The sequence below is a fragment of the Spermophilus citellus genome (genome assembly GCF_964194105.1).
Source record: "Spermophilus citellus genome assembly, chromosome: 5".
Lineage (NCBI taxonomy): Eukaryota > Metazoa > Chordata > Mammalia > Rodentia > Sciuridae > Spermophilus > Spermophilus citellus.
Window position 1 is genome coordinate 114,141,773 of NC_138186.1, and position 17,382 is coordinate 114,159,154.

The 17,382-nt window shown below is 34.9% G+C and overlaps 1 protein-coding gene across 3 annotated transcripts in view; it reads right to left on the bottom strand.

Annotated features, from left to right (window-relative positions):
- The window catches only part of ATG5 (autophagy related 5), a 143,937-nt gene that overhangs the window by 97,957 nt on the left and 28,598 nt on the right, over positions 1-17,382 (bottom strand). For 2 of the 3 annotated variants that reach the window (XM_081294736.1, XM_081294737.1), the window contains one exon: positions 12,222-12,300. The exons of the other annotated variant lie outside the window; for it this stretch is intronic. In XM_081294736.1, the coding sequence (XP_081150862.1) occupies positions 12,222-12,300 (79 nt within the window). The remainder of the gene's footprint in view (positions 1-12,221; positions 12,301-17,382) is intronic. 3 annotated transcript variants of the gene reach the window in all.

Sequence of the window (17,382 nt, forward strand, 5' to 3'; positions counted from 1 at the left end):
AGAGTGCACAAAACTGTAACTTGCTTCAATCCCAAGGAATATGGGAAAGGTGACAAGATCTTAATCCTGTGACCAAATCATGTTACATAAAATTCTGCCATGCTGCTAGACTATCTTTAGACAAGATGTGGCCATGTTAGAAAAGTGAATATGATAAGGAAATTGAAGTAGTTTGAAAGTGCTGAGTGCAGCTGGCAGCTAATAGGCATCGCAAAGACAGGGCCCTCAATCCTGTAACACAAGAAAATGTGGTTTATTCTGAACAAGCCTGAAAGCAGATTCTTCCTAAATCAAGCTTTCAAATGAGATTGCAGCCCAGTCAATATCTTGAAAGCAGCCTTGTCTAAGACTTATGTGGAAGACTGAGTAAAATCATGCCTACACTCCTGATCCACAGAAACTGTGTATTTTACGCTGTTAGATTTGTAGCATAAACTGAACATCACTAATCTGAAATCCAAAATCCGAAACTTTTGAACACCAACATAAGAAAAAAATGTTCAGATTTTGACATATTTTGGATTTCTTGGATTAGCAATGCTCAAATTGTAATGTCTACACAAATATTCCAAAAAACAAAACAAAAACCCAATATCTGAAAGAATTCTTGTTCCAAGCTTTTTGGACAAGGAATTTTCAACCTGTAGTCTGTCAAATAGTAATAGATAACTAAAACAACATACCATTGAGAGATACTCTAAAGCAACCACAAATATTTATTGCTGGAAAGCACAAGCAGTGTAGAAGCAAGAGAGAAGCCAAAAGTACACTGAAGAACATGGAAAGCTACCTCACACCTATGTCATGAACAGAGAATAGAAGCAAAGATATAATACATTTTTTCACTAAGACAAGTGGGTTCTGGCATAGCAAAAAAACTGTTAATCAGAAATCAGGTGTGGTCAGTCATATGAGCACTCTCAAGAACAGCCAGAACCAGCAGCAGTGTCTGTTTAAGCACAACAGGATGGTCTGGCATATCTAACTTGTGGTATTCACAACATTCAGCGGAGTTTAGCATATTAGTACTATCCTCATTTGCTTAGCAAATGTGAGCTCTTGCCCTTAATAAATTCAAAATGATATCTGCTCTTTTTAAAAGCAAATCAGCACCGTTTTACCAGGAAAGAAAGAAAAAAACCAAGGGTTTTTTTTTTTTTAATCCCCCCACCCCAATAGAGTAACAAACTGTATTTACATTATAGATAGAACTAGGCATTTCAAAGAGCTGGATATCCTCACCTGATATCACTAAATTCTCAAATCACACTAACACCCTTTTGAAAAATTCCACACACTGAAAGGATTATTTTGCATTAATGCAGATTTACAAGCAGCATGCCTATAGGACTAAGGGAGGAAAAATCAAAGGGGGGGAGGGGGTGGAGACAGAGAAGTAAAGCAAAGCAAAAATGGCAAAATGTTAACAACTGTTGTTAACTGAACTACTCTCAACTTTTCTAATACAGGTCTGAATGTTTCTATAAAAAACCGAGAAGACAGAAATGAGAAAATTTTCTTAGTAGGCTAAATGGGTTCAGAAATTTAAAAAAAAAAATCATTAAAATTAGAAAAGATTGAAGAAGTATAATTTTCACTCCTATTTTGGAAAACAGTGAAAGAAATCACGGTAAATAACCAAATATGCACATTTTAAAGCAGTTAACATTTTATAATCATATAGTATTTTTCTCAGAATTCATAAATTCTTATAAAAACACATTCTGACTCATCCATAAAACCCTTTGGTTCTGTAGACAATTATTATTCACTTTTATATCTGCAGTATTCTCTAAACTCTTGTTACTTAACATGTAGTCTGGTAGACCAATAATATCACATTACCTGTAAGCTTGTTAGAAATACAGCACCTCTGTATCCACCCTAAACCTACAGAATCACAATCTGCACTTTGATACAGAGGTAATTTGAAAGCTTGTTAAAGTTCCCAAAACATTACTATAGACAATAAAACATATTCATGATAAATACTATAAATCGATTCAAATCACAAGCATCAAAGTTGGCTTAAAAAATAGAAAACACACGGTTGCAAAGTTTTCAGCAGGTTTTTGTTTGTTTTTCAAGAATCAGTCTATCTGATTGATCATATCAGAGGCACTGGGGTCTCTTGTAGGATTTAGTACTACACAAAATCTAATCAAGATTTTTGAAATTTGAAATCAACTGTTAAATAAAACTCTTAACAAGTCTGATTTAAATACAAATATCACTTAGCACATTCAAGACCACATCATAAAAGATGAAATAAATGCTGGAACACTAACCACTAACTAATATAAATTGTTAATAAACACAATATGTTGAAAGAAAGTAAACTATCTTCTAGAAACTTAAAAAAGGGGAAAAAAACAGTTTTCTCACTAAAAGCATTGATTTCCTACCTCCAAATTAATCCTTTAAATTTCACTATGATCAGCTAAAAGTGCCAGGATAGTACAAAGTAGGAGGCCTACAAAATTAGTACAAGATATTGATTAAATACCTGTAGACAATCTTTGGGGTAAGCTAGATCATAATATAATGCATAAAGGAACTCAGTACACAGTATTTGAGTGGGGCGGGAATCAGGGCAATAATTTTCCTCCAACACTGACTAGGATCAGAAAGACTCACGTAGCTGAAAGAAAGGCTCAAGTAGCTGAAAGCTGTGGTGTCAGCAAACTTAAACCATCCTATGTAATTTTCTTAGTAGTTTAAAGAGTCTTCAATTTGATTTCTCTAATAAACCTTCCTATTTGGAAGAAAACTGGCCAAAAGAGAGCTTGTTTTTAATGAAGATTACATTATTATCATATTTACATGATTCTAGAGATATTTAAAAATATTAACTCATTTAAAATAACCAAAATTAATCCATCATGTTAGTGAAAAAAATATTATCTTCATTAAAAATAACTGTTTTCCAGAATGAAAAAACAAAACAAACAAAAAACTGGGGAGATGAGTGGTATTATTGTGCATTTTTTACAAATATCTTTAATGTCTTAATAGAAGACAGATGAACTATCTCACTGGCTTCTATATTCAATATTTTGCAATATGTCACTTTGTTGAAATTTATAAAGAAAATCCAGGCTCATAAAGACATATAATTGGTAAAAAATTATATTTTGGTATCCTTTTCAAATCTGTGAGTATTCTTCAATACTATACCTAATTCCAAAAGTGCAGTTGATTATAATACTGATGTGTAATCTAAAACCATACCAGTGACCATTTATACATTAAAATTCTTTATTCTAACCTTACAGTTTGAATGGGTCATTTTACACAAGGCATAATTTTGTAACATTGTATATTGCTCATCTGGAAAATGTTTATTCACTGAGTTATGTAGATCTCCAAATGTTGACACATTTCACTCCATGAATTTTTTTTTCTTTTTTTTCTTTTTTTACAAACTGTATGTTAAAACTACCATCAGTCTCATTAGAAAATTCTTCCAGAAAGAGGCTGTCACACTCATAGTGGCAGATTCGTGTTTTCTAAAATTGTAGTTTTTCACTTTGAAGTTTTTTTAATCACTGGCACCCAAAGTGTGTCAGATAACCTAAGAAAAATATGGCTAGTTCAACTGGAAATCAAATCATGTAGGGGACACATGCTTTTCTCTAAGACAACCATATTTGTCTTCCCAAAAAAAGTGCTTTATGTATACTACCCATTTCATCACACAAGGTATTAAAAACACATGTACTTAAGAATCAAGATTAATAATAAGTAATAATTTTGAATTGCACCTAATAGCTCAGTGGTAGAATATCTGTCTAGGATGTGCAACACCCTGGATTCAATTCCCAGGACCACCCACCCTCCCCCCGGAAAAAACAAAAACAAAACAAAACAAAAAAACACTTTATCCAGAACAGTGTTAGGCGAACAAATATTCTTTTTACTGTAAGTAGATAGTCCTGACGAACAGAATGACCACTAGTAACTTGGTACACTGCTTGGCTTTATGCTTAGGCCCCCAGCAGTTTTAACCACCACTGTTTTTGCAGATCAGTGCAAATGTAGAAAGGGCAAATAATTTTCAATATTATCATGGGAATAGATTTTACCTAATGGATCTCCTGAACATGCCCCCAACCCCAGGGGTTCTCACATTGCTTCTAGACTCACTGCACTATACCAATGCAAACACGCCTTAATCTTTCTTTTCCTATCATTATAATCCACTGACTCATTCAACCAATAACTTATGTAGTACCACTAAGTACCCTAAAATGCTTGAGTTTTTGAATGTCACTCCATCATTCTATGTATCCCAAGCTCCTAGAACAGAAACTGGCTGGCTCAGAGAAGAATCTCAATATTTGCCAAAAGAATTAATTAACAGATAGCTACAACATATTTTAACTTACATTTCAAAGTCTTTTAGGATACATCTCTCTCTCTCTCATACCCAAACATATACTCACACAAAAGTAAACAATTTAAATACTGTACTCTTATTTTCCAGCATTAACAGGAAAGACGTGTTAATACATATCCCCTAGCCTTAATATATTTGAAGAAGTTTTATTTTCACACTACTCTAAATGTAAATTGCTGTATGTACATGCAGTTCTTGCTCTCAATATATCATGGGAACTAAAATTCACACATATTAGAATCACATGCTCCAACTAACTGTAAGGTTTTATGGCAACCGTGAGCTATAAGAACATAGCACTGTGCAATGCACATTAGTGTACATACACAGAGAAATAAGAAGTTCTAGTGACCCACACTCATTACAATAAAACGGGAAGGAAAAGCATCATAGGAAGAATGGATGGGCATTGACTTTGAATTGGTACCCTTTCAAGAAAGCAAATCAGGGAAAGGAAGGTGGAGCCGCCGCAGGAGGCGAGGAGGAAGCGAGAGGAGGATGCCTCGCCCGGTGGCCGCAGCGGCCTGTGACTCGTAAGGCGACGGGCCTCGCACCAGCGCGAACAGAACTTTGTCTGCGGGCCTTGCTGTGACTCAGCATTAATCCATCCGGCTGAAACAACTGGTCAGCCCTTCTCATCCTACGGAGGTAAATGCCTACTGAGCCTTCATAAGTAGTGGCCACAGGTTTGAAACGGGGCTTGAAAGAGACAGTAAGGACCCACCCGTTGCATTGGTCGCCCAACAAAGGGAAACGAACTGTCGCCATTTGCAAGAGACACCACTATGGCAGAGAACTGACGTCATCAGACTGCGGCGGAGGAGATAACTTCATCGAAACCTGCGACTACAGGTATGTAATCCCCTAGCCTTCCCTCTCCACACATCGGGGAAAACTTAAGGGCCCCTCCCAGCTCTCCCGTAAGGGCCCCTCCCAGCTCTCCCGTGACTGTGACAGCCAGCCCGAGGGAATCAGAGGTGGCACGGGACCCGCAGCGCGGAACTACCGCTCCCATCAGAGCTGACAGCTGAGGTCTCTTGCACCAGCTACCGGGGGCGTGGCTGCCGGAGGGCAAGTAAAATTCGCTGAGGATTCTCAGCCCCAAGCTCTACAAACTTAGGGTCTGAGGGAATGGCAAACTGGAAGAGTGTGCCCAGTCGTACATGAAAACAGGGCTCCCGGGAGCAGCAGACCTGGCGTGTATAGCCAGTATTGTGGTGAGGGGCACCCGTGAGAGGGGCCTGGCTAGAGGAAAAGTGGGAAGTGACTAGACACAAGAGGAGGCCTTAGACACTCAGGATTGGAGACTCGCCCAGTCTGGGAGGAGCTACTGCACAGTGATTGGTTCCCGCGTATTGACAGGAGAAACTTGACCTGGTGGGCACAGCGCCACCTACTGGAAGAGAAGTTAATCAAACTCTAAGACTGCATTTATTAGTTTTTTTTTCCTTTTTTTCTTTTCTCTTTTTTTTTGATTTGGGTTTTTCATTTTCATTTTTCTTTCTTGTTTTTTTAATTTTTTTTACAATTTTTTTTAATTTTTTTTCTTCTAATTTTAATTTTAATTTTTTTATTATTTTTTTTTAATTTTTTTTTCTTTTTTTATTTCCTATTTTTTTCTTCTTTTGTCTTTTCATTTTTCTTATCTCCCCTTCCTTGAATTCTACCTGCTTACTCTCATTCTCTTTAGTGACTTCTTCCCTTCACTTCTAATACCTTTCCTCCCAAGCATCAAATAAATTTATAAGAGTAAACACTAACTCAGCAGTCAAACAGAACAAGAAGTAACATGAGCAGCTTCAAAAAGCAAGGAAGAAAAGGAGTACAAACAATGCAGGACAGCCTAAATATTCAGGAGGACCTAGAGTCATCAGAAAAATGGTCATATAAAGAACTCAAGGAACACCTTAGACAGATGGAATGGAACCTTAAAGAGGATACAAGACAGCAAATTCAAGCAGCGAAAGAACACATTGAGAATGAATTGCATAAACAGATAAAATAAGAAGTTAAGCATCTTTATCAGGAGATAGAGATTATAAAAAATAATCAAACAATAATACTAGAAATGAAGGAAACGATAAACCAAATTAAAAACTCAATTGAGAGTATCATTAACAGAGTGGAGCAAGTAGAAGCCAGAACGTCAGATAATGAAGACAAAATATATCATCTTGAAAAGAGTCTAGCCAACTCAGAAAGGCTGGTAAAAAATCACGAGAAAAACATCCAAGAGTTATAGGATAACATAAAAAAACCAAACTTACGAGTCATCGGGATAGAAGAAGGTACAGAGATTCAAACCAAGGGAATGAGTAACCTGCTGAATGAAATAATTACAGAAAACTTTCCAGAAATAAAAAAGGAAACAGATATACAAACTGTAGATGCATACAGGACACCGAGCACACAAAATCACAGTAGACCAACGCCATAACACAGTGTTATGAAGATATCCAATATACAGAACAAAGAGAAAATATTAAAAGCTACAAGAGAAAGGAGACAGATTACATTCAGGGGTAAACCAATAAGGTTAACAACGGATTTTTCATCACAGACACTGAAAGCAAGAAGGTCATGGAACAATGTATTTCAAACACTGAAAGACAATGGATGCAAACCAAGAATTCTGTATCCAGCAAAATTAAGCTTCAGGTATGACAACGAAATAAAAATCTTTCATGATAAACAAAAGTTAAAAGAATTTGCAGCCAGAAAACCAGCATTGCAAAGCATTTTGAGCAAAACACTACACAAGGAAGAAATGAAAATAACCAAAACCATCAGTGGGAAGTGCCTCAGTAAAGACAGAGGGTGAGGGGAAAGATAATCATGGAGAAACAAACTAAATTTTTTAAAAAAAGGATAAACATTCAAACATGGATGGAAGTACAAACCATATATCAACAGTAACTCTGAATGTTAATGGCTTAAACTCCCCAATAAAGCGACATAGGCTGGTATCATGGATTAAAAAAACAAATCCAACAATATGCTGCCTCCAGGAGACACATCTGATTGGAAAAGACATACACAGGCTGAAGGTGAAAGGATGGGAAAAAATATACCACGCACACGGTCCTCGTAAGCAAGCAGGGGTGGCCATCCTCATATCGAATAAAATCGACTTCAAGACTAAGTTAATCAAAAGGGACAAAGAAGGTCATTATATACTGTTAAAAGGAACCATTCACCAACAAGACATAACAATTATCAATATTTAGGCACCAAATAATGGTGCTGCGACATTCATAAAACAAATTCTCCTCAAGTTCAAGAATCAAATAGACCACAACACAATAATTATGGGTGACTTCAACACACCTCTCTCACCATTGGACGGATCCTCCAAACAAAAGTTGAATAAAGAAACTATAGAACTCAATATCACAATCAATAACCTAGACTTAACTGACATATATAGAATATATCAACAATCATCAAGTGGATATACTTTTTTCTCAGCAGCACATGGATCCTTCTCAAAAATAGACCATATATTATGCCATAGGGCAACCCTCAGTAAATATAAAGGGGTGGAGATAATACCATGCATTTTATCTGATCATAATGGAATGAAACTGGAAATCAATGATAAAAGAAGGAAGGAAAAATCCTACATCACATGGAAAATGAACAATATGTTACTGAATGATCAATGGGTTACAGAAGACATAAAGGAGGAAATCAAAAAATTCTTAGAGATAAATGAAAATACAGACACAACATATCAGAATCTATAGGACACAATGAAAGCAGTTTTAAGAGGAAAATTCATCGCCTGGTGGTCATTCCTCAAAAAAAGAAAAAACCAACAAATAAATGAGCTCACACTTCATCTCAAAGCCCTAGAAAAGGAAGAGCAAAACAACAGCAAATGCAGCAGAAGGCAAGAAATAATTAAAATCAGAGCGGAAATCAATGAAATTGAAACAAAAGAAACTATTGAAAAAATTAACAAAACTAAAAGTTGGTTCTTCGAAAAAATAAATAAGATCGACAGACCCTTAGCCATGCTAACGAAGAAGAGAGAGAACTCAAATTACTAACATACGGGATGAAAAAGGCAATATCACAACAGATGCTACAGAAATACAGAAGACAATTAGAAATTATTTTGAAAACCTATATTCCAATAAAATAGAAGATAGTGAAGACATCGATAAATTTCTTAAGTCATATGATTTGCCCAGACTGAGTCAGGAGTATACACACAATTTGAACAGACCAATATCAATGGATGAAATTGAAGAAGCCATCAAAAGACTACCAACCAAGAAAAGCCCAGGACTGGATGGGTATACAGCGGAGTTTTACAAAACCTTTAAAGAAGAATTAATACCAATACTTTTCAAGTTATTTCAGGAAATAGAAAAAGAGGGAGCTCTTCCAAATTCATTCTATGAGGCCAACATCACCCTGATTCCGAAACCAGACAAAGACACCTCAAAGAAAGAAAACTACAGACCAATATCTCTAATGAACCTAGATGCAAAAATCCTCAATAAAATTCTGGCGAATCAGATACAAAAACACATCCAAAAAATTGTGCACCATGATCAAGTAGGATTCATCCCTGGGATGCAAGGATGGTTCAACATACGGAAATCAATAAATGTTATTCACCACATCAATAGACTTAAAGATAAGAACCATATGATCATCTCGATAGATGCAGAGAAAGCATTTGACAAAGTACAGCATCCCTTTATGTTCAAAACATTAGAAAAACTAGGGGTAACAGGAACTTACCTAGACATTGTAAAAGCTATCTATGCTAAGCCTCAGGCTAGCATCATTCTTAATGGAGAAAAATTGAAGCCATTCCCTCTAAAATCTGGAACAAGACAGGGATGCCCTCTATCTCCACTTCTATTCAATATAGTTCTCGAAACACTGGCCAGAGCAATTAGACAGACGAAAGAAATTAAAGGCATAAAAATTGGAAAAGAAGAACTTAAATTATCACTATTTGCAGATGACATGATTCTATACCTAGAAGACCCAAAAGGGTCTACAAAGAAACTACTAGAACTAATAAATGAATTCAGCAAAGTGGCAGGATATAAAATCAACACGCATAAATCAAAGGCATTTCTGTATATCAGCGACAAAACTTCTGAAATGGAAATGAGGAAAAACACTCCATTCACAATATCCTCAAAAAAAAAAAAAATACTTGGGAATCAACCTAACAAAAGAGGTGAAAGATTTATACAATGAAAACTACAGAACCCTAAAGAGAGAAGTAGAAGAAGATCTTAGAAGATGGAAAAATATACCTTGTTCATGGATAGGGAGAACTAACATCATCAAAATGGCGGTATTACCAAAAGTTCTCTATAGGTTTAATGCAATGCCAATCAAAATCCCAACGGCATTTCTTGTAGAAATAGATAAAGCAATCATGAAATTCATATGAAAAATAAAAGACCCAGAATAGCAAAAGCAATTCCAAGCAGGAAGTGTGAATCAGGCGGTATAGCGATACCAGATTTCAAACTATATTACAGAGCAATAGTGACAAAAACAGCATGGTACTGGTACCAAAACAGGCGGGTGGACCAATGATATAGAACAGAGGACACAGAGACTAATCCACAAAGTTACAACTATCTTATATTTGATAAAGGGGCTAAAAGCATGCAATGGAGGAAGGATAGCATCTTCAACAAATGGTGTTAGGAAAACTGGAAATCCATATGCAACAAAATGAAACTGAATCCCTTTCTCTCGCCATGCACAAAAGTTAACTCAAAATGGATCAAGGAGCTTGATATCAAATCAGAGACTCTGCGTCTGATAGAAGAAAAAGTTGGCTCCGATCTACATATTGTGGGGTCGGGCTCCAAATTCCTTAATAGGACACCCATAGCACAAGAGTTAATAACAAGAATCAACAAATGGGACTTAATTAAACTTAAAAGTTTTTTCTCAGCAAGAGAAACAATAAGAGAGGTAAATAGGGAGCCTACATCCTGGGAACAAATTCTTACTCCTCACACTTCAGATAGAGCCCTAATATCCAGAGTATACAAAGAACTCAAAAAATTAGACAATAAGATAACAAATAACCCAATCAACAAATGGGCCAAGGACCTGAACAGACACTTCTCAGAGGAGGACATACAATTAATCAACAAGTACATGAAAAAATGCTCACCATCTCTAGCAGTCAGAGAAATGCAAATCAAAACCACCCTAAGATATCATCTCACTCCAGTAAGATTGGCACCCACTATGAAGTCAAACAACAACAAGTGCTGGCGAGGATGTGGAGAAAAGGGTACACTTGTAAATTGTTGGTGGGACTGCAAATTGGTGCAGCCAATTTGGAAAGCAGTTTGGAGATTCCTGGGAAAGATGGGAATGGAACCACCATTTGACCCTGCTATTGCCCTTCTCGGACTATTCCCTGAAGACCTTAAAAGAGCATGCTACAGGGATACTGCCACATCGATGTTCATAGCAGCACAATTCACAATAGCTAGACTGTGGAACCAACCCAGATGCCCTTCAATAGATGAATGGATAAAAAAAATGTGGCATCTATACACAATGGAGTACTATGCTGCAATAAAAAATGAAAAAATCATAGAATTTGCAGGGAAATGGATGGCACTAGAGCAGATTATGCTTAGTGAAGCTAGCCAATCCCTAAAAAACAAATACCAAATGTCTTCTTTGATATAATGAGAGCAACTATGAACAGAGCAGGGAGGAAGAGCAGGAAGAAAAGAGTAACATTAAACAGAGACATGAGATGGGAGGGAAAGGGAGAGAAAAGGGAAATTGCATGGAAATGAAGGGAGACCCTCATTGCTATACAAAATTACATATAAGAGGTTGTGAGGGGAATGGGAAAATAAACTAGGAGAGAAATGAATTACAGTAGATGGGGTAGAGAGAGAAGATGGGAGGGGAGGGGAGGGGGGATAGTAGAGGATAGGAAAGGTAGCAGAATACAACAATTACTAATAGGGCATTATGTAAAAGTGTGGATGTGTAACCAACGTGATTCTGCAATCTGCATTTGGGGTAAAATTGGGGGTTCATAACCCACTTCAATCTAATGTATGAAATATGATATGTCAAGAGCTTTGTAATGTTGTGAACAACCAATAAAATAAATAAATAAATAAATAAAAGAAAGAAAGCAAATCAGACACCTAAGTGACTTTTTCAAACTCTGTGCCTCCCCTCTGTTACCCACTGCATTTGAGAATTACTGTCCATGAGCAATTAAAAGTATTTTCAATTCTTCAACAGTGTTTGCAAATGAACTGGAGGGTAGAGCAGAAGAATGGTGGAATATGTCTGTAATACAGTGACACTAAAGCATATCATACTAAATTTATCCTGGTCTTAAACACTACAGGAATGAACATTTCTCAAAAGAGAGATACATCAAATCTTAGGACTTTCATCTAACTCTTCTCCTCATTCAATCACATTAGTCTTAGAACTACTCAAAAGCATTAGGCTGTCCTCCTTCCTAGCCTTGTGCACATCTACGCTCAGGAATTTTATTCTATTTGATTTTTAAAATAAAACATAAATTTTCAAAAACTATTATAAATTTTCAAAATAGTAGATTTAGCTCTAATTTAAAAAGGGGGGGGCTACTTATCATTAAAACTTTAAGTGGATCAGCCAAAAGTTAGGAAGAAATTGAAAAATATTTTACAGCAAACACTAATGGAAGCTTAGCAACTAAGGGTGTCATAAGAAAAACAATAAATAACTTCACTTAAAAAAAACTACTCTATTTATTAAGTATTGCAAGTGGGACAAATAGGAAATGCTATTTAAACTATACCTTAAAATGTACTGTGATGTTCCAAGGAAGAGCTGAACTTGATGCAAGAAGATCAAATAGCAAACCAATTGGATAATGCCTAAAAATGAAAGAGTATACTTTAAGAGAGAATAAATATGTAAAGTGGTTAACTACAACTCCAAAATAAATTTACAGAACTTGTTTTTACCACCAAATATCATGGGCTTTTGACCAATCACAAGAAGGTAACATTTATAGTTACAGCCACAGGCCAATATACTTTCCAAGCATCAAGTAATTTTCCCCATAAAACTCAATGTACATGATAGGATTACAGGAAGGTATTCTTTACCAACTGTGTGCACTGTGTGTTACTGTAGGGTAATAACAAATTGTTATTCCAGTGTACATAATGGGCAAGTTGAAATATTTTTTAAAGTTTTACAACAACTTAAAATTTTAGAAAACTCTAAGAACCCATACAAGCACCTAAGAAGCATGCAAACCACTTATTCAATGGTTATTCTAATTAACAGTATAGCACACAAAATTTCCAGTCTTTTACCTAAGCATTTGCATCTAAATATAGATTCAGAATTCTTTACAAAATACACTATACCCTGTTTTTCTCACATGATAATGTCAACATTTTCCCAAAGCATGGAATATTCTTCTTAAGCCTAATTTTAACATTTTCTTAAAACTAAAGTTTTGACTTCCTAAATAAGAGAATGTTTCCTAACATATAAACCTCATTCAGTGAAACAAATTACTTTGCAATAGACAAATGTGAATACTACAAACCTGGCAGATTTCAGAGGACAAAAATTTTTTTAAGTCATCAGCATAAACTGAGGTAACTTAATTAGTAAATCAGAATTAAATTATACTCCCAACAAAGGCAAAAAGATAACTATATACCTTCCTGGTTTTAGTTCTATGAAGTACTGATGATATGTTACTTCTAGATTTATGAGCTAAAAATCTGAAAATATATGTAATCTCCCCCTAAATGAGTAAATGATCAACATTCAAATATTATAGGCGTCTCAGTGGTATAGTGCTAAGACAAGGACCTAGGATCTATCCCTAGCACTGCCCCACCACTCTCCCAAAAAAGCTAGTGTCATTTATGTTTGCTTACTTCTATATAATTATGAAACAATCATCAGTTACTAGAGATCATATATTTACATAGAATAAATTTAGAATGAATGATTTATTAGGAAAAAATGTGGTAGTTTTAGACTTCTGTTATTCCTTTTAAACCTTAAAACCGCTCTTTATCCAAAAGTTAGCATCTAACACTAATCCTTGATAATCAGAAATATACTAAAGAAAACTGAAACCAGCAAAAATGTTGTATCTGCCAAAAAATAAAATCAAAATACCAAATACTGCACTACAGACAAGTTATAGAGTCTATCAAATTCTGATTATTCCCTTTGAACTATTAAAATTGTACAAAGGTTAGGGAAGTAGCTCAGTGGTAAAGCAACTGGCCAGCATACATCAAGCCCTGGGTTTCATCCCTAATAGTACCAAAAACTTAAAAATTGGAAGAAAAAAAAAACAAGCTTTAAATAATGCACTGCATGTTTACAAAATAGACCCTTTGTAAGTAAGTATTCAATCCTTTTTTTTTTTTAACATGTCTCAGGTAGCTGCAAAGAGTTAAGAATGAATGTGGGGCTGGAGTTGTAGCTCAGTGGTAGAGCGCTTGCCTAGCATATGTGAGGCACTGGGTTCTATTCTCAGCACTCAGCGCCATAAATAAATAAATAAATAGATAGATAGATAAATGTCCATCAACAACAAATAAATAAATAAGTAGATAGATGGATGGAAAAAATCTGTTAAAAAAAGAAAAAATATATGAATATGGGCACTTAATAAAATTTACTTGACATTCATAATAAAGACTTAAAATTTCAAAAATGATGTATTCTTCTTACCCAATTTTCAATAGTGCTACAAATAGAATTAATACAGAAATACCTGTAAGTAAATTACATAGATGGTCTCTAAGATAAAGTACACCTGAGATGTCATAAACTGAGTAGAAATCCAATGTTGTTTCACCTGTTCCCTGCCATTTCCAAAAGTAATTGTAAGCAAATTCTAAAATTAACCATGACTTAAAAGCAAGTTATGTCATAAAAATCAAATCTTTTTAAAATAAATATTTGGGAGAAAATATAAGTTAAACTTATGATTTGTAATTATATTTTTTACTCTTGATTTTTTAAAAGAACACTGTAAATTCACAGAACATCAAACATACTGGACAATATGAGGCTGATAAATATATAAATCAATAAAGATCCACAGAATCTTTAACTCAGTTAAGATCCAATGGACCCAATTTTAAGTTATGAGTTTCCTTTTCATGTAGTTCTAAAAATTTTAATGATTGATATTTTATCCCTTCTTACTGCTATTCTCTTCCTCTTAATGGACTTCAAAAGATGAGGAAAAACTCACTTAAAGATGGGGATGTAGCTGCCAGGCGTAGTGGCACACACCTGTAATCCCAGTGGCTAGGGAGGCCTAGACAGGAGGATCATGAGTTCAAAGCCAGCCTCAGCAAAAAGCAAAGCACAACGCAACTCAGTGAGACCCTGTCTCTAAATAAAATACAAAATAGGATTGGGGATGTGACTCAGTGGTCGAATGCCCCTAAATTCATTCCTCAGTAAACCACCCCCCCACCACCAAAAAAAAAGATGGGGATGTAGCAAGAGCTTGTCTAACATGTGCTGAAGCAGTGACTTCAATCCCCAGTACCGCAAAAACACCTTGTTTAAAAAAAATAACAACTCATTCCATCTAGTAAACACTATATCTATTCACTGGGTGCTTTTATAAATCCAAGTAGTAAACACTATATCTATTCACTGGGTGCTTTTATAAATCCAAGATATATTATAGAATTTAGTGATCTCTTATAACATTTTGCTATTTCACATCCTAGAAATTATTTTATTATCATTCAACAATTATATCCAACTATATTTAAAAAGACTAAAATAATAAGAATTTGAAAGAATGGGATGCTTGGGAGAAAGATATAATAATGAACCCTTCCTCCATTTTCTAACTCTATTGCCTAAAATATTGCGTCATCTTTCAAGAAAGCATAAAATAAGAATGCAGACCCCATCTTTGGAGTCTGCTTTTAGCTATCATTGACAAAAAAAAAAAAAAAAAAAAAAAGAATATTTAAGCTTTCTCATTTTCCACTTACAATAATAAAGCAAAGAAACTTGTCAAGGAAAGATATTTCACAATTAATGCACAAATCAGAAGATGAAAGCAAAGAAATAGCAGTACTCTAGACTTTTAATGATATAGGGGAAATAGGTCATCTAAGAGACATTTCATATGAATTGTTGGATAATGATATCCTAGGATAAATTCTGCAGAACTCAAAACTACTAGATGAATAACACATTTCTAAATCAGAAGGAACATATGGTATTCTTATCAACTTAGTAATTCATCACAAAAATATTTTAGACAAAAACCTAACAACTCCATTTAACTAAAAGGATGTGTAATAATAAATTCTTTCATCTTTTATGCCATTTGCACAATCTGTTTGACTTGATGGGGGTAAGTGCTAACAGTAGATTTGTATTCAAAGATAACTGATGGAATATGTTAATATAGATACGAAAAAAATAAAGGACTGATTATTCTAACTGGCATTAACAGTACAAAAAAGAAAATATCCTAAAACAAAATTATGAGCTGCCAAAAATTTTTAAAATGTCTAGGGCTGAGGATGTACAGAACGTTTGCCTAACATGCACAAAGTCCTTAGTTACACCCCCCAGCACAACAACAACAAAAAAAATGTCTTCAAGTATTGCTGTTAAGTATAAGAATAGGAAGTAATGATAAGCTAGAACTTTTTAGGCTCTTATTTGAATGTCTGACAACTAATGAGCAAACTTGTTGCACTGAGTTCCATTCAGAAGACACTGCCATTTCAGTTACTTTAAAAACCAGGAAAAATATTTAAAAATCCAAAGTTGCTGAATATAAATGCACGGCAAAATTGCTAAGACTTGTTATATACTATTCTTTTATTCTAACTACTCTCAATTATTTTTTAATATTTTTAGTTATAGATGGACACAATACCTTTATTTTACTTATTTATTTTTATGTGGTACTGAGGATTGAACCCAGTGCCTCACATATGCTAGTAAGTGCTCTACCACTGAGCCATAATCCCAGTTCCTCTAAATTATATTTTAAAATGACTTAGGTAAATGTTTCTTTAAACGATCACTGGTCCCAGGAGGTAATGATGATTTTCCTATTACACTCAGGATTATGATAGAAATGTTAAGTATTATGGTGAAATACATATAAATTAACTTAAAAACATTCTAAATAATATAAGTTATCCTGTAGTAATTCTTAAAATAAAATTGAGCCAGAAAAACTTAAGAATAAAAGAACCACCTACTTATGTATCATCAAATTATTATTCACATGTGGTTCAATGCAATATTTATCTAAGAATGGTTTTGATGGAAGGACACTATCTCTAAAAATATTATCTGAATTAACTGATTTCCAGATTCTTTGTTTCTGATGGATCTATTAATATTCAGGAAAAATCATAAAAGAAAAAATCTGGCAAAAAAATCAAAATTACTGAATTTTTCCAATACTATAATCTGATTTGCATCAAGGATTTCAAAAATTCTAATTTGCACAACTTCTGTAAACAGATATTCTATAGAACTCGTCTAAAGGCTCCTAATCCACAACACAGAAACCACATAAGCCATAACTGTAAGTAAATCATAATATAGCCATTTGGCTGTTATGTTGTTGCTCTTGACATCTAACCTAAATTTAACAGAAAAAGAAATGGAAGGATTTGAACTTGTATTACACCCCAAAAGAAAACATACTAGCTAACAGCTCAAACTATTGCCCTATAGAAAATGACTGCATTGAATATATAGTGTTAACTATTTTCACACTGCCTCTTCCCCCTCTCTCCTTTTCCCCTTGCAATGGGGACTGAATTCAGAGGTTTACCCATGATGGACAATGTTCTACCACTGAGCCACATCCCAAGCCCTTTTTACTTTGAGACAGAGGCTAAGTTGCCCAGGCTGTCCTCAACTTGGATACTCCTGTAACAGCATCCCAAGTAGCTGGAGGCATACACCAC